General features: G+C 42.2%; 1 protein-coding gene across 1 annotated transcript in view; it reads right to left on the minus strand.

Annotated features, from left to right (window-relative positions):
* Ptk2 (protein tyrosine kinase 2) overlaps positions 1 to 24,342 on the minus strand; it is a 227,886-nt gene that overhangs the window by 52,501 nt on the left and 151,043 nt on the right. The window contains exons 16-18 of the mRNA XM_013025136.1: positions 12,064 to 12,120; positions 9,338 to 9,435; positions 3,577 to 3,661 (exon numbers count right to left, since the gene is read on the minus strand). Of these exons, the coding sequence (XP_012880590.1) occupies positions 3,577 to 3,661; positions 9,338 to 9,435; positions 12,064 to 12,120 (240 nt within the window). The remainder of the gene's footprint in view (positions 1 to 3,576; positions 3,662 to 9,337; positions 9,436 to 12,063; positions 12,121 to 24,342) is intronic.

Here is a 24,342-nt window from a genome sequence, read left to right on the forward strand (position 1 = left end):
GGCTTGAAACCACAATCCTCAGACCACAGCCTCCAAAGTAGCTAAGATTACAGGTGTGAGCTACTGGCGCCCAGCCTGACTTTTGGTTTTGGGTGATCCTTACATATACCCATTAAGATTTTTAATTTACTCTCAAGTAATTACTTCAAATACTACAAAGCAAAGGATGAAAAGTAAAGTTTAGCAGTCACTGGGAAACTATCCATGTTGACCTGGCAATCTTAGGAAAGTACAGACTTTTTTTTTTTTTGGTGGGTCATGGGGTTGAACTCTGGGCCTGGGCACTGTCCCTCGGCTCTTCAGCTCAAGGCAAGCGCTCTACCACGTGAGCCACAGCACCACTTTTGGTTTTCTGAGGGTTAGTTAGAGATAAGAGTCTCATGGCCTTTCCTACCCGGGATGGCTTTGAACCTCGATCCTCAGAACACAGCCTCCTGAGTAGCTAGGGTTACAGGTGTGAGCCACTGGTGCCTGTCCAGACTATTTTTTTAAAGTTCTTTTTTTTTTTTTTAAATTTACTTCATTGCTACTATAGAGGTGCTGTACAATGTTATTACAACTACATGAGTCAGGTAATGAGTATATTTCCTTTCATACAGTGTCTTCCCTTCCCTCATACTCTCCCAGTCTCTCCCTCCCATCTCCAACTACAAGTTGTACAGTTTCCTTTCATCAGTGTCCAGTAAGCTCCATTGCTGTACTTTTACACTCTTTTTCCTCGAGTGCTGTACCCTCCGCCAAGCCCTTCTGAAGATGTACACTTGAATATACCATATAACAGAATCATAAAAAAACTAAAAAAAGAAGGGGGAAAAAGAGGTCTTTTGTTTCCATATCTTCAAGTTCATTTCAGTATGTATATTATTTTATATAGCTATGAAAAGGCAGGCATTGTGCCTTTGTGTTTCTCTCCTAAGAGTATCCTCTTTTGGTCTCACTCTATGCGAGTATCTAGATTCCTGTGTAATTTGTCATATCCCAGTGCATTTTAGACCTAATTTCTGCACATCAGAGAGACTATGCACTGTTTGTCTTTATTAGCTTGGCTTACCTCACTTAACATGATTTGCTTTAGTTCTATCCATTTCCCTGCAAATGACATTTTATTCATTGTAATGGCTGTGTAAAGTGCCATTGTGTATACAGTTGCCACATTTTTTGGATCTACTCATTTCTTGTGGGGCACCTGGGTGTTTCCATATCTTGGCTATTGTGAATAGTGCGGCAATGAACATGGGTGTTCAGGTGTCCTTATCATATCGTGGCTCATGATACTCAGGGTGTAGCCTGTTCATTACCCAGGGAAGGAAGTTCAAAGGTTGCAGCCTACCTTTACAAATGATATTTTACTGGAACCTAGCTCTGTCCATCTCCTTTGTACTGTCTGTAGATGGTTTTCACAATGACACAGCTACATAACTGGGACAGAAACTAGTCTAACAGCCATAAATATTTACTATCTGGCCCTCTACAGGAGTTTGACACTCCCTAGCCTAGGATGTCTCTTCCATTTTACACATTGCTCATTAAAGCCTTATAGAGTGCAGACATACTACATCTGTCATATTTCTCTGAAGTAGCAATTGAGCAACCCTTCCATGGAAGAAAACAAGATTAGCTTAATTTTACTACTCATATTATACAATAAGTGGGCTAGAGGAGTAAATCAAGTGGTATAGTGTTTATCTAGCAATTAAAAGTTTTGCGTTTAGCCAGGCACTGGTGGCTCACTCCTGTAATCCTAGCTACTCAGGAGACTGAGATCTGAGTATCATGGTTCAAAGATAGCCCAGGTAGAAAAGTTCATGAGACTCTTATCTCTAATTAACCATCAGAAAACTGGAAGCCAAGCTACCGCTCAAAATAGTTGAGTGCTAGGCTTGAGCACAAGAGCTCAGGGACAGCACCCAGGCCCTGAGTTCAAGCTCCATAACTGACAAACTTAAAAAAAAATTTGGGTTTAATCTCCAGTACCAAATTAAAAAAAAAACAAACTATGGATGATTTCTGTAGTGATCTCCTAAAAATGCTTTAAACAATAATTGTTCAGATAACTTTAGGAAAAGATAAGTGATTTTTAAAATTTGCATTTTTGCGGGGGGTGGGGGTGGGGGGGAGGGTCCAGTCGTGGGCCTGAACTCTGGGCCTGGGTGCTGTCCCTCAGCTCTTCAGCTCAAGGCTAGCACTCTACCACTTGAGCCACAGCACCACTTCCGGCTTTTTTTTTCTGCTGTGGTGCTAAGGAATCGAACCCAGGGCCTCATGCATGCAAGGCAAGCGCTCTACTACTGAGCCACCTTCCCAGCCCTAAAATTTGCATTTTTGAAAATACATAACGCACAAGAGCCCACCAAAGGTAAGGCTGACAGAGGGCTAAGTGTTGATAACTGGGTAGTCTATGTTCTTGGCTCTAGCACTCTGTAGAAATGAGTGAGTTGAGACAGAAGCCACTGGCCAGACTTTTTCTTATACTTGAGGCAGAGCCTCAGGAACAGGATTAAAGATGTACTTAAGACTTAATTGATGGGGGTCAGAATATGATTTAGTTAATATTAATTTAAAGGACGTTTAGATGGAAATCTTTACTAACATGGAAATAGAAAACATCCATTGGATGGCCATATAATGAACAACAAATACTTCTCATGGGTTAAACCCTCTGCTGGCCATGGGATACAGGTAATAAGTAAAGCAGACATGCCCTTGACTGTACGGAGCTTAAATCTTGGGGGAACAACAGTCAACATGTCAACAGTGTTCCATATTTGATCACAGATACTTGTGCCATGGCAGGGAATGCCAAAGGGAGACCTACTGTAGGGATGGTAGTCAGAAAAGGGTTCTTTGTTTTAAAGGAGAAGCAGGGAAATGCCTTGTGAAAGGAAGAGGGATCAAATCATCATCAGATTCAGTATCATCACCACCACAGCAGAAGGCAGAGAAGAATGTGCTTGGTGTGTACAAGATGGACAAGTCCCTTGCTCTCCATGATTTACTTTCATGAGAAAAGACCAGTCATACACAACTCGTTCAAGGCAGCATCATTATGGCATATACAAGCCAGGGACTAGAGGGGATATAGGTAAGGGAAATCACTTGCAGTTAAAGTCACTCTGGAAGCCACTAGAGGGGTCTCCTCTGAGGTCAATTTTTGGTGAGTCTTTCAGATTATGTAGTAGGATAAGGCGGCAAACCAGGTGGGTAGTGAAGTTCTAACTAATCAGCAGTCTAGTCTATGAGATCCAGCAAGCAGGGATCATGTCTATCTGGATTTGCAAGGCCTGGCAGTATTTGGGGCACGATCATTTCTCCATATGCACCGAGTACACTGAAAGACATATTGGTACCATGAAAGGAGAGGCTATCATCTACTTTCATATATAAAGCATCACATTTACTGAGGAAAATCTGCACAATCCTGCCCACTGAAATTCAGACATTAACTTGGAAGGCAAAATGACAAATGTAGCTATCTCATGAAAGTAGAAACATGATTTTTCTTACTTCCTCAGAGATAGTTTGGACCTTACAGAAAGAAAGGCAAATGGAATTCCATAGAAATCTCTAGAAACTTACAGGCTTCTTGAAGGAATTTCTCTCTCACGCTGTCCGAAGTACAGTTCTTACACGTTTTAATTGCAACTGCCAAAGCTGGGTTCTCCTGTGTTAGGGAAATTACAGAATCATACACACATGTAAAATCCCCAGAGAAAAATGAACATGCATGTGAAAAGTCATTTATTCACAAGGCACAGGTTGAATACTTATCTGCTCCTATGGCAGGCATTACTACAAGTAACCAGGATACACCAGTCAACATCAGACAGCAGTCTCTGCTCATGCCCAGCCTGCACTCCAGTGAGGAACAGTGGTATCAGAGACAGAGAAGTAAACCAGGACATAGAGATGGCATGGTGGCTGCTGCACTGCAAAGATCTGGAGGAAAGGGAGCTGGCTCCATGACGGAGCAGGACCATTACTCCTGGCTGGAGGAAGGATATGTGTGATCACTGAGGATGGAACAGAGCACACAGGGACCAAAAGCATTGAGTCCAAGGGGAAGAGAGACTTTCCAGGCTAAAATGAAGGGATAGTTTCTATTCTAGGTAGAATCGGGACCCACGGTGTGGTCTGGGTCAGGATTCAGGGTCTGATCTAAGGTCAGAAGAACTGCTCTGATTGGGCTGCTGGGGACAAGATCAGACACAGGGAGCTCTCACTGAAGTTGAGAGGCTCTGGCCAAGTGTGGTAGTGGTGCAGACAGGAAGGGCTAAGCTGGATACATTCCTAAGGCTGGACAACTTTTGGTGGGCTGGTAAGAGAAAGAGTGAAGGTCAGGTCTGTGGCCAGAGAAATGGAAAGATGGTTAGGGGCAGGGGACAGTAGGAGGACAGTGTGACTAAGTTCAGGGAAACCTGAGCGGGATGAGGGACTCTGGAAGGAAACTAATCCATATGACTGCATAAAATTATCAACAAAGACAACAGAGACAGAGTTCAAGGACTGAAGCTCTACAGTAATGAAAAGGCTGGAAAAAAAGGAGAAAATGGTAAAGGAAACAAGGAAGGTGTGGTGAGCAAAGTAATAGAAAAAACAAGAATGTGTTTAGAAGCCAAAATGTTTCTTTTCTTCAAAAAGCTTCCAATCTGAGAAATGACTTGTCATTTTGAGCAACTTAACACAGTATCGTAAATGCTGTGTGCTTATCTAACCCTGGATAAGTACAAGTTAGCATTGCCAGAGCCATCTATTCAGTTTATCTCTAAGGTGCCTAACACTCTAAAGCATAGGGAAAAAGAGAACAAGAGCAGATGGGGAACTAAAAGTTTAGCAGGTGCTACTTACTGCCAGATTCCTTTTAAACAAATTCTCCTAAGTCTCCCGGTGAAATGTGGATGAGTCAACCAGGCTGGGTGCGGCTTGGCTCGGGAGGAAGGGAGAGAGGGCCAGTGGGCAGGATGCCACTCAAGTCCTTCTCTTACTTCCTCTGTACATTTCTCCTTCCTTGGGAGAGGCTAGGTGGTGTCATCAGACCGACCAGCTGAGTCATTGGCCCCTAACTGGGCTGCCTGACTTTTAACTTTCTCTTTAGGCTTTGAACATGGCTAAGCTTCGCGTAGCTTCTTCCCACTGGCTGACCCTGTTATCTTAGGCTTGACAACGAAGGGTAAGAGGGATAGGGATGGATCTCACCTGAAAAGGAGTCAACAGAGGATGGAAGGTGTGGCTGCCCACGTCATGCTGCCAGGAGGGACAGGCGCCTTCCTTTAGAGGGGCGCGTTAACAGTGAGTCAGGGCAATTCATTCTGAGCTGGAGCACTGTCCTCAACTGGGATGGAGCTACCACTTGTCACAAGATTCTGCTCTGAAATGGTGCCATGGTTAATTTCTTGATGGGATGAAGCTTGATTATGCCAAGCTCTTTCTGAAGTCTTCCTGCTCTGTAAATGGGGGGGGGCATAGGCCCATAAATATCAGTCACAGGCAGGAAAGATTGGCACTAAGAATTGTGGGCTCAAGTGCCATTTATATGCCAACCTCCAAATTGGTACCTCCTACTCTGCCTTTTTCCTCTTCTGCCCCGGCTAGCACACTACTCGTTCTGTCTCCACCTGGAGGTAGAAAAGTTACTTTAAGGTGGTATGACTAAGACAGACTTCTAACATCTCATCACAAGGGGGAAATTTTTTTTGTGTCTATTTGATTGGGTCATGAAGCACCAAGATATTTAGACTAGCACTCTTCTGGATTTTTCCATGAGGGTATTTTTTTTCCCCATGAAAACTTCCATGTGAGGATGTTTTCAAATGAGTTGTAACTTTGTTTTGTTTTCAGATAGCCTTGCTATGTTACTCAAGTTGACCTTGAACTCATGATCCTCTGGTTTCGGGCTCCAGAGTACTTCGATTTCTGGGATTACAGGTATACACAGCCTCATCTGGTTCTTGAATGAGTCTTAACATTGAAGTCGGCAGACTGAGTAGAGCAGATGGGCTGATGTGGGCAGGGCTCAACCATGAGCTTTGTTTACATGGGGAGTTGGGATCACGGACACTGGTCTTTTTCTGCCTTAAAGCAGAACTACTTCCTCAGCTTTTGGATTTAGACGATACCATTCATTGGCTCTCTTGGATTTCTGGCTTTCCAAACAGATCTTGGAACTCGTCAGCCTCCATCATCACAAGAACCAATTTCTTTTAAGAAATCTATGCAGCTCTTTCTACACAGATCTAAGTGGTTCTGTTCCTACCTGTAGCACCCATCTAGAAACAGGCTGACTCTGTTACCAGCACCCCAGGGAGAACAGAACAGCCACTGACTGCTACTTTTCCCTCTGTCCCCATTCACTACAAAGCAGGAAGACATTTTAAGACTCATGCTGTACTGACTGAACTAGCTGGGTGGCCACAGGGGAATGTTAACTGGATCATCACATTAAACTCAACTTCCAACTATCTCCCATGGGCTACAGGCCTACCCTTCTATCTTCACTACTAATGCCAGTTTCATCTACTGTTGATGAAGTTATTCGTTTATTATGATAAAGCTGTTATGAGAGACATCAGAATGGAATCAAACAAAATAGTCCTGCTATGCTTTTGGGGGCTAAGACTCATTAAATAATCATTTAGTAAGCATTAGATTGAAGACACACACACACACACAATTTTTTTTTTTTTTTTGGGAGTCCGGTCGTGGGGCCTGAACTCTGGGCCTGGGTGCTGTCCCTCAGCTCTTCAGCTCAAGGTGAGCACTCTACCACTTGAGCCACAGTGCCACTTTCAGTTTTCTGGTGGCTTATTAGAGATAAGAGTCTCATGGACTTTCCTGCCTGGGCTGGCTTTGGATCGTGATCCTCAGATCTCAGTCTCCTGAGAAGTTAGGATTACAGGTGTGAGCTACCAGTTCCCAGCTTGAAGGTATTTTTTTAAAAGACTCTAGAATTTTGTATTTTTGTGGTTGTGCTGAGGTTTGAACTCAGGGATCATGCCTGCTACATAGATATTCTACTACTTGAGCCATGCCCCTGGGATCTTTTTGCTTTAGTTATTTAGTTTAGGCAGGCCTGGACTGTAAGCCTCCTATTTATTCTTCCCACATAGCTGAAGTGACAGATGTGCACATTACATCTAGCTTATTAGTTGAGATGTTCCCCAGCCTGACCTTAGACTGCAATCTTTCTGATCTCTGCTTCTCAAAGTACTTGGGATTATTGGTATGAGCCATTGTGCCTGGTAAAAACTCGGTATAACATTCACAGCTAAAATGGATTCATTCTTAAAAAGTGATGAAGACTAGGGCTGTAGCTCAGTGGCAGAGCATATTCCTATCATTTGTAAGACCTTGGTTTGATTGCCAACACTATAAAATTTTTAAAGGAAGGAAGGAAGGAAAGTTCTTGAGGGAGGGAGGGAGGGAGGGAGAGAGGGAGGGAAGGAGGGAGGGAGAGAGAAAGAGAGAGAAAGAAAGACGTAAATGAAGTAAAGTCCACACTGTGGCTATGTGAGCGAGGTGAGCCAGCTAACTCTGGGAAGCCTAGAGCAACATTGTATCAGAACTACAGAGGCAGAGGCTACAGAGCAGAGGCTATGCTTAGGTGGTCTGCTCAGTAATCCAGTCAAGAGCCTTGTTTCCACATCTGTCAAGCAGACAGCTATGTCTACTTTTAGGTCTTTTCATTAAATTTAGATGTAGCGCTCATTCTACTTCATTTTCCTCAAAGAGCACAGTTAAGAGAATGAGTAATTGAGCTGGGTGCCAGTGGCTCACATCTGTAATCGTAGTTACTTACAAGTCTGGGATCTGAGGACTATGGTTTGAAGCCAGCCCAGGCAGAAAAGTCCCCATGAGACCCTTATCTCCAATAAACTACTGAAAAGAGCTGCAACTGGCACTGTGGCTCAAGTGGCGGAGTGCTAGCCTTGAGCACAAAGAGGCTCAGGGACAGCTCCCAGGCTATGAGTTCAAGCCCCAGAACCAGCAAAGGAAAAAAAAAAGGTGAGTTACAAACAATTTTTTTTAATGGGAAAAGAGTAACAGCAGGTAAAAGATATAATTAGGTAAACTGATGTAAGCACAGAGTAAAACCTCTCAAAGCTAAATTTAAAAAAAAAAATTGAACTTCTAATTGTTTAGCTACAGTGTGGTAAGTAACATTCACCCAACAGATGTGAAAGCACTGTCTGCAGTTTCTGAGACAGTATCAAGAGAGGGCTACATCTGTGCAGATACATCTATAGTACAGCCATCTTTGGGCACCTGCTAATATTCCAGTTTTTAGAAACCATTTCTTGAGCACAGGTGTCACTTAATTCTAAAGAGTCATTTTAAAAATCTTCACTCTGATGCCAGGCACTGGTGGCTCACGCCTGTAATCCTAGCTACTCAGGAGGGTGAGATCTGAGGATCATGATTCAAAGCCAGCCTGGGAAGAAAAGTCCGTGAGACTCTGACCTCCAATAAACCACTAGAAAACCGGAAGTGGCGCTGTGGCCAAGAGGTAGAGTGCTCGCCTTGAGCTGAAGAGCACAGGGACAGCGCCCAAGCCCAGAGTTCAAGCCCCATGACCGACCAAAAAAAAAAAGAATCTTCACGCTGAGACAAAAAGACACAAACTATCAAAGAGCTGGTACTAGCTGCTAGAAAGGTTAAATGAAATAGCTACCTAGACAACGGTTTTGTCAAAAAATTAAACACAGCTACATGTGAGGAAGCAAACAAGAAGTGTTAACATATACTCACATGAAATTATGCACATGAATATTCACAATAACATTTTAATCACCAAAATGTGGGACCATCTCTGGTGTCCAACAATTGAAAAATGGATGAATAAAAGGTAGTACAGCTATACAAATAAGTATTTAGAAATAAAAAGACTACATATCATGATTCTATTTTATGAAATCTGTAACAGGTAAACTAAGACAGATAAATGGTGACACAGGTGGGGTGAGAATATGGCTGGCCACTGCTAATGGGCACCTGGTGTTTGAGATAAAGAAAATGTTATAAAATTGATTGTGGTGATGGTTGTGTAACTCCAAAAGTACTCAAAACCACTGAATTACAGCTCTCAATTGATCTCTTCTAGAGGATAAAATGTTAGGGGGATTAGATGGGCTACATGGCTATATGGGCTCAACAGCCACCATGGACTCTACTGCTGCCAATGTGGGTCAGATGATTAAATCAATCAAGAAAGACCTGGCCCCATAGAAGCTAATTCTGGCAACAGTTTTGATTTCTGTAAGTTGATGTGTACAACAAATAAGCTTTAAAAAAAAGACAAGATAAAAATATGTAGCAGAAAAATACAAGAGGTATAAATACTTACCGGACTCATATACACTCCTTGATGTACATCTCCAAACTGGCCTTCTCCAATACATCGTCCAAGTTCTATTCTTTCTCTTTGGATCTCATAATCCCTCGCTACAAAAATGACCCATACACAATTAAAATTTAAGTACCATAATCCAAATGCAGCAATAACACTTGATACATACATATAATTTCATTACCACTCATGAACAAAAGTTTCATCTATGTACATCAATATATAAAAATGCTTTAAACAGAGTGGAATTCTCTTAAACAATACATTAAAAGGCATTTCTGCATCAGGTATAGGATTGATAAGTGCTCAAACAGTAAGTTCTACTAAAGGTATTCTGGAGAGTCACTGAATTGCTCCGGTCTATTTGGCATTTATTTGATAATTTTCTAAATAATTGCTCTAAGAATTAAATTATATGATTAATAATAGCTATTAGTTTACGTATTAATGTATGATGGTATAAAAACAGAATTATTTAAAGCAATTATTTTACAAATAATTATGGGTTGTAAACATGGAGATAAAAAAATCTGTCTAATTAAACTTTTATGTTTTGAAGGTTTAAGAGTTTTCCACTTCATGATAATTCTATTTCTAGATTATATATGGAACTAAAGAGGTTTAAAGAGGTCTAAATAATTTTTTAAAATGAATTTCAAAATTAAGTGACTTAGAATCGAGATTGTACATAGCGGTATCAACTTTTGAGTATGTGCTGCAAATATTAAGTTGTAATATTTAAATAATAATTTTGTATTACATTTTATAGAAAGTCAATTATTTAGTAGGCTGTTGAGGTATACAGAAATAAAATGCCCATTAGGAGCAGTAAATTGAACTTGAATTTAATCCAGTAGTACTTTGACTTATCTGAAATATGGAACTCATCCCTTAGCCCATACAATATGTAATCCATACAATATGTAATTGCCAATAGGACAAACCAACAGCCAGGTAATCTTCCTCCCAGGTAATCAAATTATGGGCCACACAGAACATTCAACCCAAAGTTTAAATTGTGTTTTCCTCTTTAAAATCACTTTAGCGAGTAATTCCATTGATTTAACAGTATAAGTAAAACAATGACAAGAGTTTAAAATAAAAGTTAACTGAGAACTGAAACATCCCGCATCACTCCACAGTTGCAATTCAAGCAAATGCAGTTATTCAAATGAATCCTGTTACCTTCATCTATTCCATAGCTTTCTGTATTGCAATTAAGAGAGAAAAAAATTGAAGACCTTGCTTAGAAATAACTAATAGAAATTAGGTTAGCAACAACAAACTTGGTGAGGACAGGTCAATAATATTTACAATTTTATTAAAGCACAAATGAGTTAAAAAATACACAAGAAAAAACTAAGTTAACTCAATGTTACTTTATGTCACTAGATCCCTATCTCATAATTTCCTACTTTATAACACATTTTTGTGAGATCTGGATAATAGGCAGGCACATGAAACATTTAGTACTCAACTACACATAATCAATATACTACATTTGTAAGAATGAACACATGACTAAATCAACAAAATAATACTTAGGGAGGGAGGGGAATGGAGGGGTAAGCGGGAGAAAATGAGGGAGATGGGATGTAGCAATGTTTAAATAGAAATGTACTCATTACCTTACTTATGTAACCATAACAACCCGTTTATCACCTTTACAATGAATTTTTAAAAATACGAAAAAAATCCCCCCCAAACAAAAAACAAAGTAAACAATACTTAAAACATTTTCGCATGGCTATTGGTAATCAGAAAGTCCACACTGGGTCTGACTGGACTGGCAAGGAAAATGCAAGCCTCAGAGGCTTGGTTCTCTCTTCTCTTTTGGTACTATCTCCTTCATTTAGCTCTGTTGGATCTACTGAAACTGGGACAAGCAGATTTCACATTACTAAGGCTTCTGAAGCTTCCTTAATTTTTTTTTTGGGTCCGATCATGGGGCCTGGGCGCTGTCCCTCAGCTCTTCAGCTCAACACTAGAGCTCTACCACTTGAGCCACAGCGCCACTTCCAGCTTTTTTCTTTTTGCTTATGTGGTGCTGAGGAGAACCCAGGGCCTCAGACATGTAAGGCAAGCGCTCTACCACTGAGCCACCTTCCCAGCCTCACTTCCTTAATTTTTTAATACAAAAAATAAAAACTTGAAGAGCATATCCAATGCAAAAATTAGGCGCACAGATTTGTCTCCTCCAAGCCGAGTGAGTGGTCATTCTGAGGAAGAACACCCTGACACTTCCAGGCTTTGAAGAACTCGTCTCAGGTTCTGTGTACTTTTCCTCCCACTGGCTTGTATTTAATCTTTAAACAATACTAATTATCTATACAGAAAATACACTAGCCAATAAAGTTCATATTATCATAGAGCTAGAAAACAAGATTACAATATTCTGTAACTTAAATAATAGATATTTGTTTTTAAACTTTTTGACCTAGAATGAGCATGTATAGAACGCTAAAGACTAAAAGGGGGGGAGGGGTGGAAAGGGGGGAGTAGGGGGGCCAGGGGAGATGGGAAGGGATGGGAAGGGGAAACAGAGGAGGAGGCAACAATGCTTGATTAGAAATGTACTCATTACCTTGCCCATGTAATTGTAACCCCTCTGTACGGTATTTTCACCAAAAAAAAAAAGACTAAAAGAGTTTTTCTGCAAAACACTCAGTGATGAGATTCTTCTGGTGAAACCAGAGCGGGAAGCAAAGGAATGGCTTACTCACTTGAGGGCATTGTGTAGGTGTCTTCTTCATCAATGATCTCAGCATAATCATCTGTCTCTGCACCAAAGGAAACAGATGATGGCAAAAGTTAGGTGCCTGGCCTCCTGGCCTTTAGTTAATATAATTTGAAAAGGCAATTAGCGATCTAAACCCCCACAATACCTTAAATATTCTTAAAACACTATTATTAGGCAAATTTTACTCACATACAGGTAATTTATGGAATTAAAAGATGACATTACTGCAACATGTTATAATATACAGACCTCAAGGCTCCACACAAGGCCCTTGTGAATTAAGTATGAATATGATTCAAAATAACCTATCTGTACTGACTATGGAATTCTCCTCTCCCTACACCAAATGAATGTTTTAAAAGCTACACTGTGGCCTACTGAGATTTTTCCAAATAAGAATGACATCTTCAAAGACTAGCTAGTATCTGTTTTTATTAACTAGACTCAATTGCATAATTAGAAATTTCACCTTCAGAAAACAAATGACAGTTCAACTTTACAGGAGATTAACTGGGCTGATTTATTTCATTTGTTCAGGTTTCAAAAAATGCAACCCAGGAACTTTTATCCTTTGTAACTTTTTTGCCTGGATAGTTGATGTGTACACATTAATTTCAAAAAGGCAAAAGACTGCAAAAAAGAATAAAACAGGGGCTGGGAAGGTGGCTCAGTAGTAGATTGCTTGCCTTGCATGCATGAGGCCTTCAGTTCGATTCCTCAGCACCACATAAGCAGAAAAAGCCAGAAGTGGGGCTGAGGCTCAAGTGGTAGAGCGTTAGTCTACAGCTGAAGAGCTGAGGGACAGCGCCCAGGCTCAGAGTTCAGGCCCACAACCGACAAAAAAAAAAAAAGAAAGAAAAGAAAAGAAAAGTGAAAACAAAGGTGTCTTAAAATGAGGCATTTGGTTTGTTTTGCTTTTTTTTTCTTTTGAAGATGATGTCAGGAGGTTCCAAAGTCACATTTATGTCTTTTGGTAATACAACAACTTAATTTAATAGCCCACTACCTGTTGTTAGTGGGAAATGAAAAAGAACCACTCATCTGAGGTAAACTACCACTCAGTTGAACAACACTTGGTGAAAATCCACTGAAGTGAGTTATGTTTGATGCTTTCTGGAAAAAGACCCCCAACTGTTCCCTGGTGGAGGACTGTGCCTGCAGGTCACAGGGCTGACAGCGCTCTGCTAACAGGCTGGCAGGTGCGGGTGCTTCCTCTGGTGTGGCCCTTGCACTTCACTCAGGGTTAAGAGCATGGGAACCAAGGAAAACAGAATTCGCACCCTTCACAGTCACAGGACAGATATTGCTGCACACACTGGCTGGAACAATTTAGTTCTCAATGTATAACCATTAAACTGATTAAAGTAAAACAAAGGTTTGGCTGGCAGAATGGAAGGTGAATGAACCAATTCTCCATAATTTGTGAAATGTACAATGTTCCCTAGTCCTCTAGGACAGGCATGATGATATACAGAAAAGCACTGGCACCTACAGGCCTGCAGCTCTGCATCTGTGTAGGAAGACTGGAGGCAGAAGGAGTGGCTCTCAAGCCTGTAACAAGGACTGAGCAGGGAGTCTGCTACCACACTCATAGCTAAGGCAATGGGAGCAGCACCAGTCATACAGAGGAGCGTCTGCTAACTATTTTCTCTTTTTAGTCCAAAATTTATCAGGCTCAACTTCATGGTGCCTCCCCAGAAACTGAATGCAAACAAGGCCGCACCATCACCACCTGCAGCTCAACCCCTCACTGTGGGCATCCTCCCCTGCAAGACAGCACATCCCTTTGGCTGACCTCATAATCCGCTGTCCTTGACTGTGTTGGGTGGATGTTTTACACGCATGACACAGGAAGTGAGGCCTCCCAGGGCTGCAGGGAACCACAGCAGGGCTGCCCAGAAGCCCTCTCTCTCCTGTAGCAGGTGTCCACTATGTGAGTGAAAAGGGGGGTAACACCACAACTCCAACAGCAGTGACTTCAGCTCCCTCAGTGGAGCGGAGCTGGCTCAGTGCCAACTTGGTTTCACCAGTGTGCCACGAAAGAAGATTTTGTTTTTTGTTTGTTTGTTTTTTTTGTCACCACTGCTCTGCAACTTATAGTTGGCATATTACCTAGTATTACTTGGCCTCTGTTACTCTCTGTCAACCTGCCCAGTGTCCACGGAAGCAGAGCTCCTGTGTATCAGATTCATCTGTGCGTCCTCAGCACAGTGCATAGCACAAGAGCAGCCCTTTCAGTGCATGCTAAGCAGCAGAGCTGCTGTACCTTGGCCCAGCTGCACAGGCAAATGTGACCTAAAGGTACATGCCACCTACAGGCACTCATGACTCCCTGGATATGTGTCGTGTGTCCTCATGTACACAAGGACAGCAGCTGGGACCCATGGGGTTGTAACAGGACTACAAGGGATACATGGGATGGTGAGATGTGGCCCTGGGTGAGACAGATGATGGAGAAAGGGCAGCTTCTCCCATTGTTGTGATAGGGACAGAGCTGAGAGGCATGGCGGATACTCTGCGTCAGTTTTGATCTGACTGCAATGTGTATCCTCAAGGACTATCTCATAAAAGAGCCTATATTCCTTCTTTGGTGTCAGTCTTAGGGCTTGAACTCAGAGCCTGGGCTTAGCTTTTTCTGCTCAGGGCTGTTACCCTACCACTTGAGCCATAGCCCCACTTCTGGTTTTTGCTAGTTAAATGGACATAAGAGTCTCACAGATTTTCCTGCCTAGGATGTCTTGGAACCACAATCTTCAGATTTCAGCCTTCCAAGTAGCTATGATTAGAGCCAGGACCCAACAGTGCCTGGTAGGGATTTTTTTTTTTTTTTTTGGTTTTGTTTTGGTCGTGGGGTTTCAATTCAGAGCCTGGGCGCTGTCCCTCAGCTCTTCAGCTCAAGGCTAGTGCTCTACCACTTGACCACAGCACTATTTCCGGTTTTCTAGTGGTTTATTGGAGATAAGAGTTTTCACATAAGAGTTTTACAGACTTTTATGCCTGGCCTGGCTTTGAACCGTGATCCTCAGATCTCAGCCTCCTGAGTAGCTAGGATGACAGGAGTGAGCCACTGGCGCCTAGCTAATTTTTTTTTAACTATGCAAATTCTATATAAAACCTCTGGGGATTTATCAAAGCAACACTGAGACTACTGATAACATCTGAGCACAGATATGTTTGCTATGGCCTCCAAACACCAGTATTCTATTCACCTGGGCTAATAATTACTCGCTTTACAACAATTCTTACAGAAACCACTGAGATTCTTTCTCTCAAGAAAACACAGGGTGACCAATGTGCTGGAGGTCACTTAAGAGTCAAGACTGACAAAGTGGGCAGTGGACAAGGTGAGTCTGGAGCCCAAGACCTGACTACTGGTTTCTCATGATCATTTTCTTCATCTGTGTAACTGTGCTACCCAGGGATATTCAGGATTACGGTGGTGAGCCAGGAATCACAGTGGTCAGGTGCCTGCCACTGCAAGCACTCAGATGCCTGCTTGTTCAGTTATTACTACCATAGAATGATCTAGAAATGAAGTAGAATCTTTTGCCTCCCAATTTCATAAAGAACATGCACTTTCTATATAGGTAAGAGCTTTAGCTACACTTGCTTTGCTCACTCTATGCAGGTTATTAATTATTTTCATCACAACCTGAACAGGGTGAAATCTTCAGTGAAAACATTCTGCCATTTAATCATAAGAAATAAATGCAAATCTTTGTTTTAGTTTACAAACTCTCACTCCTCTGCTGTAGAAAGTATAAAGTTTCATGCAGACACTACACAAAGTAAAATGAGAAACCTAAGACACTAGAAAAGATTCAGAATATCTAGTCTAAGAAAACAGTGATTCCTACAATTTCCCCAAATTACATTGTGTGACTTAAAAATTATGATTATTCTTTTTCTTTTCACTATCTCATTCCTAAGAATTATTATACACACACTCTTAGAAATAACACAAATGTGAAAATAAACATTACCGTCCCCACTAATTTCATCTGCAGATCCAGGTGGCATGCAAAGAAAGAGGGAGTAGGGAACAGAGGAAAGGAGAGAGGAAAGGGAAGAGGAAGAGAGGAGAAACACACTATTAAAATGACAAGTAAGTCAGAATGTAAGAAAAATAACAATTATCCACAAAATTGATTAAAAAAAGATAGTATGCTTACTTGAATTGAAAGCTATGTTAAGCTGTTGAGTATACAAAGTTACAGAGTAGTACTGTAATTTTAGTTTCTACCACACAAAGCAAAATTTATGTGACCGCGTCCCACAGTTAAATATAAAAATGTCTTCTACCTCCCCCAAACAGAGTTTGTGTCCTTTTGGAAAAAACTGAAAACAAACTCATCATTAATCCACATGGTAAATGATAAGCAAGGGAAAAGTACGTAGCATGCCTATTTCAATGAAGAGGTGCTTCCCTTGCTGTTCACGAGTGCTGGGCAGGAGACTAGGGCCTTGCACCATGAGCTCACCAGCATGTACACAGCACTTAGCCTCCTGAAGCCCTAGCCCGACGTGGTGAGAGTCACATCACATGGCTGATGTAGGCCTGGACCTGCACTACAAAGGTGGGGAGTGTGTAGAACTTGTAGTTCTGCTAACAGTAAGGCTATCTAAATGTATGAAAAACCAATTTTATTCTATCCACTTTGGGTAAATTATTTTATTAATAATTACAATATATCACTGTTTTCTTAGGAAACTCTCCAGGGGCATGGCACTCATCTTTGTGACATTCTCAAAACATCTACCCCCAAAGCATAGACGCAGACACCTGGGTGTCTGATCATCTTCATTTAGTGGCATGCTGCACTGGGAAATTCACAGTGCAAAACATGTGACCCTGCTAAATTCTGTGGGAAAGTGCTCAGACAGGAAAAATGAAACCAGGCAGCTATATCCTGACATGTCATGCATTTAAGAACTAGCACAGGCAAACAAAGTCTTCTTTTAAGAGAGCAGCCCAAAGACAGACAGAAAACTCCCCACCCCACAACCCCACCCCATTATCACTCTGGACAAAGGAAAACACATACACTAGTAACTCAACTAGGCCAGGACCTGCTCACAACAGTCTACAAGCATCTTGCTAGAGTTATTTGTGGGGGTGCTTTGGTTAAAGGAGAGCCTATGCAAATATGGTGCAGTACCGGTAGGAGGAGGTTCAAGGGAACAGAAGACCAAAGGGAGAAAGCGTCTAGCTTTCTTAACTTTATGTTGGCAGTGACTGACTCCTTTATAAAGAGGCAGGAAGAGGAAAGAGAAAAATAAAAACAAATTATTGTAAGAGAAAAGTCAGCTCTATTACATTTTAATTCATATCCATAAAATAAATACAAACTGTAAGGCTTTTATTTGAATATTAGTACAAATTATTTTTCACTGTGATTTACTATGGTTTTAAAAAAAATCAGTATTTTAAAATGTAGTTTTCTGTTTTGGCAAGGATTAGTACTTGATATAGAAAGAAAGTATGATGGAACTTGTCTTAACTCTCTCTGCAGCCAGCTACTGAGAATAAGTTATTTTATTTTTATAAGTAACAAACTAAAAAAAAAAAAACCACCTACAAGAATAGATCAAAGACCAACAAATAACTTAAAGGTTAAGGATATTCAGTCAGGCACAGCACTAGCCTGCATCCCAGCATTAAAGAGGCTGAGATGTCTGAGGACAGTGAGTTTGTTGCCAGTGTGGGATCAAAGAGAGCCTCTGCCTCAAAAAAGCAGAAACAGTAACAACTAAAACTACAACAACAAAAGTCAATGTTTTTGAAAACACTTAACATTCAACCAGAAAGGGAAAAAGACAACTAGCAGATCCTGATTTCTGAAAGCATTCCATGACCAATGTGCCCCAAATCATCAGCAAAGGCTCTCTGATCTGGAGTATCTTAACATAAAAAAACCAGTAATGAATATGTTTGGATATCTAGGTTTCAAGATTTGCATCATTTGTTAGTGACTTGTTAGCATTTGTTAGTGACTTGTTCACTCGTGTGCTAAAAACTTGCACCTCAAGTGGAAGTGGTAACAAGTCAGTTATAGTGTGGCAATGGCAGCAGTGGCTGCTGGCTGCTGTCACCGTGAAGTCCAAGGAAGGACAGAGGCTTGAGATGCAGTAGATGCGAGGTAACTGACTTGGACAGCACACAAAAACACAGGGCATCACCGAAGTCCAGGAAGACAAAAGTTGAGCTTTGTTTCAGTGGTAGAGTACCAGCCTTGAGAGCAAAAAAGCCAAGGGAGAGTGTGAGGTCCTGAGCTCAAGTCCCACACACAAAAATTCAACTCAAAGTCCACGAACTCCAGACAATATCAGCATACAAGAAGGAGGAAAGAGAACCACAGTGCAACGTTTATCAACATTAGGAATGGTTTTTCAAACACCACATTTTTCTTTACTGACCACCTACCTCACCTTATTATTTGATTTGAAATGCCAGTTGTGTGTGTATATATATATATATATATATACACATATATACATATTACTATATATTAAATTTGAGGACTTACATGACAGCTCCAAAGTATAAATCTCTGGTCTATCATGAAGAAAACCTGACAGTCAAATGGATCATGTAAATGCTGGATGAGACTGCACATGGAATGCTAATGGAATGGAATAAGAACACAGACAGTGGGACTTGGGGGAGGGGCACAGGGGGCAGAGTACTTTCCAGAAAGCATGAGTTCAATCAGGAATACAGCAGAAATAAATACACACACACACACACACACGTATGTGAGTATGTACTGTAGATAAGAGTATGTGCTATAAATATTATATCTCCTGATTTTAGCCATTACTGATTGTATAAATGGTATTTTTTTTAGGCTTAAGAACATGAGCTCTGGAGCCAAACAGTCTCAATTAAAATACTGGCTCCAATATACATTTGCCAACCTTGGAAATACAATTCAAGTTCCATTTCTCAGTTTTGTCACTTGTAAAATTGGGGCATGGCAGGTGAAGCGCCTAGAGAAGACACCTGGAATCCCCCACAAGCTAGCACTGCACTAGGGGGCTACTCCACTGTTCTTATTGCTCCATCTGCTTACAAACAGCGCACTATTCTTTTTTTTTTTTGGGTCCAGTCGTGGGGCCTGAACTCTGGGCCTGGGCGCTGTCTCTCAGCTCTTCAGCTCAAGGCTAGTGCTCTACCACTTGAGCCACAGCGCCACTTCCAGCTTTTTTTTTTTTTTTTTGCTTATGTGGTGCTGAGGAATTGAACCCAGGGCCTTGAGCATGCAAGGCAAGCACTCTACCACTGAGCCACCTTCCCAGCCCCCAGCGCACTATTCTTTATGTTAGCTTAAAAACAAATTTTTTAAAATGATGCTATTGCATCATTTACAAAGAAATGGAAAAACCTAGAAAAAATTATATTAAGTGAATTAGGCCTAGAGAGTCAAAGTTTTCATGTTTTCTTCCTTCCTTTTTTTTTTTTTTTTTTGCCTGTGGTTTGAACTCAGGGCCTGGGCACTGTTCCTGAGCCTCTTAGTGTTCAAGGCTAATGCTCTACTACTTGAGCCAGAGCACCACTTCCAGCATTTTCTGAGTAGTTTATTGGAGATAAGAGTCTCATGAACTTTTCTACCAGGGATGGCTTTGAACCCACAATCCTCAGATCTCCTAAGTAGCCAGGATTACAGGCATGAGCCACTGCCACTGGGCACACGCACACACGCGCGCACACACACACACACACACACTGGTTTTTTTGGGGGGGAGGGGGGTCCAGTCATGGGACCTGAACTCTGGGCTTGGGTGCTGTCCTTAGCTCTTCAGCTCAAGGCTAGCACTCTACCACTTGAGCCACAGTGTCACTTCTGGCTTTTTTCTTTTTGCTTATGTGGTGCTGAGGAATCGAACCCAGGGGCCTCATACATGCAAGGCAAGCGCTCTACCACTGAGCCATCTTCCCAGCCCTTGTATTTTTTTGTTATGTGGAAATTAGAATTTATGAATAAATTAGAAAATACTTCAGATGGTATTAAGTGTACACAAAAGTATTCATTGAAATATGATAGATTCAGGAGACAATAGCATAATTCCTTAGAAAGGCTAAATCAAAGTTCAACAAAATAAACACCAGGAAACAGATACTTGAAAGGGGTGAGGTGGGGTCAAGGGGAAGAAGGTAGATGAGAAGAAGTGGGGGAAGACCACAGTAAAAAACTTTGATGTAGGAAGCGGTGCTGTAGCTCAACTGCTAGAATGCTACTCTTGAGCTGAAGAGCTGAGGGACAGCACTCAGGCCCAGAGTTCAAGCTCCATGACCAACTAAAAAACAAAACAAAACAAACAAAAAAACTTGGATGTATTCCTACAAAATTAAGAAAAGTGAGGGAAGAGGTGGGTTGGGAGGTATGAGTGAGAATGTTCAAAGGGGTGATACTGACCAAGATTCATTCTATCCACAAACTGCTTTGTTAAATGGCAACTCCTTTGTACAACTATGTAAAGATAATACAACTATAAAAAAAATTAAAAAAAATTTTTTTGGTTGGTCGTGGGGCTTGAACTCTGGGCCTGGGCGCTGTCCCTCACTCACCTTTTCAGCTCAAGGCAAGTGCTCTACCACTTGAGCCACAGCGCCACTTCCGGTTTGCTGGTGGTTTATTGGAGGTAAGAGTTTCATGGACTTTCCTGCCCAGGCTGTCTTTGAAAACCATGATCCTCAGATCTCAGCCTCCTGAATAGCTAGGATTATAGGCGTGAGCCACCAGTGCCTGGGGAATAATTTTTTTTAAACTGGAAAAAAAAAAGTAAAACCTCTTTTGAGTAATACTAAGAATTATCCTGCTTCAGAAAAACAGAAATAAAAAGTATTTCAAGGGCTGGAAATGTGGCTTAGTGGTATAGTGCTTGCCCTGAGTTTGATTCTTCAGTACCACATAAACAGAAAAAGCTGGAAGCGGCACTGTGGTTCAAATGGTACAGTGGTGAAAGAAGGTCAGGACAGTGCCCAGGCCCTGAGTTCCTCAAGTCCCCAGGACTGGCAAAAAAAAAAAAAGGGAGGGTGGTATTTCAACTTCTCTCATTGAAGGAGCAGCAAACACATGAAGCCCTGGTGCTGGGGAATAAGAAGAGAGTCTGACCCTCATAGCTGGCTTTTATTCTGAGTGACAACTTTGAGCAAGTAGAGGTGCAGAGTGTGACATAAGTGGTCTCGGGAGCCACCAAAATGAGCTGGCCAAAGTGTGAAGACAGGGTGCAGGGATTTGAGACAATTAGGATTTGCCACAGTCTGGATGTGGGAGAAGCATAGGGGATCATCCAAAGGACCCTGTGGAGGATGGTAAACTGCCCAGGGAGTGGGGGAGGTGGGGTTCAGGCTCTCTGTGGAGACAGGAGTTCATCTCCAGTGTCTACTTGCCAACTTTCAGAACATTATCCAAATTCCATTTCTCAGCTTTCTCTCTTGTAAAATGGGGGCAGTGTCAAGTGAAGAGCTCATTAGCTTTCTAAGTGTGCAAGGAATAACCCTGGAATCTGGGGGCCAGGAGAGTCTGGGATTGAAGAGCAGCTAGGGAGGAACCACCTTACATATGCCATAAACACAAAGAAACCCTAAAGTGGAATTGAGGCTGGCAGGAAGGGTGCAGGAAGGGTGGGCGGTGAGGTGAGAGGAATGTGGCATTCTGGAAGCCTTGACAGGAGGCACTGAAGCAGGCCCTGGTCAGCTGAGTGCTGCTGTAAAGGGAGTAGAGAGGGGGGAGGAAGCCATGCCATGTGCCAAGGGAAAAGAACCAGCAGCGAGTGGCAAAGTTTGGTAAGAGAATAGGAGAGGAGGCAGCAGAGGCCAGAGCTGGATTGATGGGAGTTAGCTGGCTGGGGACAACAGGGCATACAGATTCTGATGCCAACAGGCAGTTGGAGGCACACATGGACCATCTTTTTTGCCTATAAAATCTCCCAGTAAGTGCCACACTTACTAGGAGGATGGTGGAGAAGGTGCTGGAGGCTTAGGAGAGTCTGACATGGCTGTGGGACAGTGTGTGGACAAGTCAGTTGCACCCAGGCACAGCATGTGGTCACAGTGAGGCGAGGCTACGCTTGGCTACAGCAGAGGTAGGACGACTTAAGAGGGGACAGGGAGGTGAGCTGACAGAGTCCATGTAGTGGTGCCCCAGTAGTGGTCAGAGGGCTGTTGTTGATGAGTACTCAGTGAATACCATGAGCAAACAAAGGTGCAATCAGAGAAGAGCTCTCTAGAGGAGAAAAATGTTAAGTGGCTAGTTCCAAGCCAGTGTTGGCACCAGAGCAATGAGGAGCTGTGAGAAGCAGGGGCCATCAGACAATGAGCAAGGGACCCTCCAAAACTAGCATGGGTGCTCACACTCTTGGGGAGTATAGGAGGGACTTGCTCTGATACCTGGGATTCAAAGCAGGCTTTTTGAGTAGTAACCTCCAGCTGCAGGGCCGCAGGGGTGTGATGTAGCACCCATTCCATCAGCGAAAGGACCAGTCAACACTAGAGGAAGGTGCTAACAGGCCCAGAGTGGGGACTATGGGAACAGGAGTCCTGGAAAGCTCAGGTAAAAGGCATTAGGAGCGAGGCAAAGGCAGAAAGTGAACACAGAGCGGAAGATACACTAAGGGTCATAGTAGGTAGGAGGGTCCTGTGCAGGAATGGGCAAAAGCAGGGGTAAAGGGCACAGCAACATGGAACACTGTTTTGCTTTGTGTTTCTAGCTATCCATGTAGCTCTGATCATACCACTCAATGCTGCACCGTTCCTCAGTACCTGAGCTTGTGTGCATGTGTGTTGCTGAATATGACCTGAGTTTTCTGCTCTACAAAACCTTCCTAGCTGGGCATTTAATCTGGGGTAGTAGCCATGGGGTTGCCCCCACCTCCATATGACTAAAAAGACATGAATTCATAATCATGTCCCAAAGGATGTCCCAAAGAACTGAAATAACAATTTAGTACAGAGGTGAAGTCTAAAGCTATGTCTCCTCGTGTAACCAAGAGGCTGATGAGAAGGAGGGGCTTCAGAAATATTCCTGCCAAAGACAGGAAACATGAGACTTGTCAGGCCTCCATCTTTGATGCCTATAGTGAAAACTAGGCATTTACATCAAAAGCTGCTAAAACCATTCAGTAGAAACATTACATTCAATGGATCAGGGCTGAAGAGACTCCCACCCTCTGATCCATCTTAATGTCACCCAACCTGATTGGTACACATCATCTAGGAAGTAAAGTATTCTTGCAGGGGGCAAAGAACTAGAGTCAAACTTCTCTAGTTCTTAACAACAGCATACAGGAAATAAAGGAGCCAGAGATAAACAGATTAAGCCAAATAATGTCACAGAAATAGAATCAGCCAAATCCAGAAAATAGGAACTACAGGTAAGTGTCACCATCACCATAGATAAACTGAAATTAAAACAGGGAGGCCTATATAACAACAGAAGCCAGGCAGGAAGCAAATTCAATGAGCATTACTTGTGTTTGACTTTTATTGAAACAAAACCAAATATGAAAATAAGGCAGAAAAATTTGAACACTGACTGGATACTGATACTTTTTAAGAGTATTTTTTAAACAAAGATTAAAGATGAGAAATTAAGGGTTAAAGACAGACATGTTTTGCTAACTGCAAGCAAATTACATTCATTTCTCTGAGCATTAGTCTCATCTGCCTAGTATGGGAAATTATCTCATTGGTCTGGTGTAAGGATGTGGTTAATCCATGAAAAGAACATAGAACATGGGGCTGGGAAGGTGGCTCAGTGGTAGAGCGCTTGCCTTGCATGCTCAAGGACCTGGGTTCGATTCCTCAGCACCACATAAGCAAAAAGAAAAAAGCCGGAAGTGGCGCTGTGGCTCAAGTGGTAGAGCACTAGCCTTGAGCTGAAAAGCTGAGGGACAGTGCCCAGGCCCAGAGTTCAGGCCCCACTACCGGACCAAAAAACAAAAACAAAAACAAAACATAGAACATAAAACAGAATAAAGTGCACAGTGGCTCCTCGCAGTGTGCACTGGAAGGCACTTCTTCTTTATGTTCTTCTGACATGGATGAAAATGGGATCAGCAAGAAGAAGGGGTGGTTGGGAAGGTAAAACAGAGTTTGATGATCACCAGCTGCTGAAAGAGCCAGAAAAGCGGGGGGGGGGGGGCGCTTAAATGTGAAGAATGAAGGATGCTGATGAAGCGATTAGTGAGGGTCCGTGAGGCCTTACTGTCCACCATCTGAATATAGCAACAGCACCAGCAACAACATTCCTGAGCCCAG

Source organism: Dipodomys ordii, unplaced genomic scaffold, assembly GCF_000151885.1.
Source record: "Dipodomys ordii isolate 6190 unplaced genomic scaffold, Dord_2.0 Scaffold82, whole genome shotgun sequence".
Classification (NCBI taxonomy): Eukaryota; Metazoa; Chordata; class Mammalia; order Rodentia; family Heteromyidae; genus Dipodomys; species Dipodomys ordii.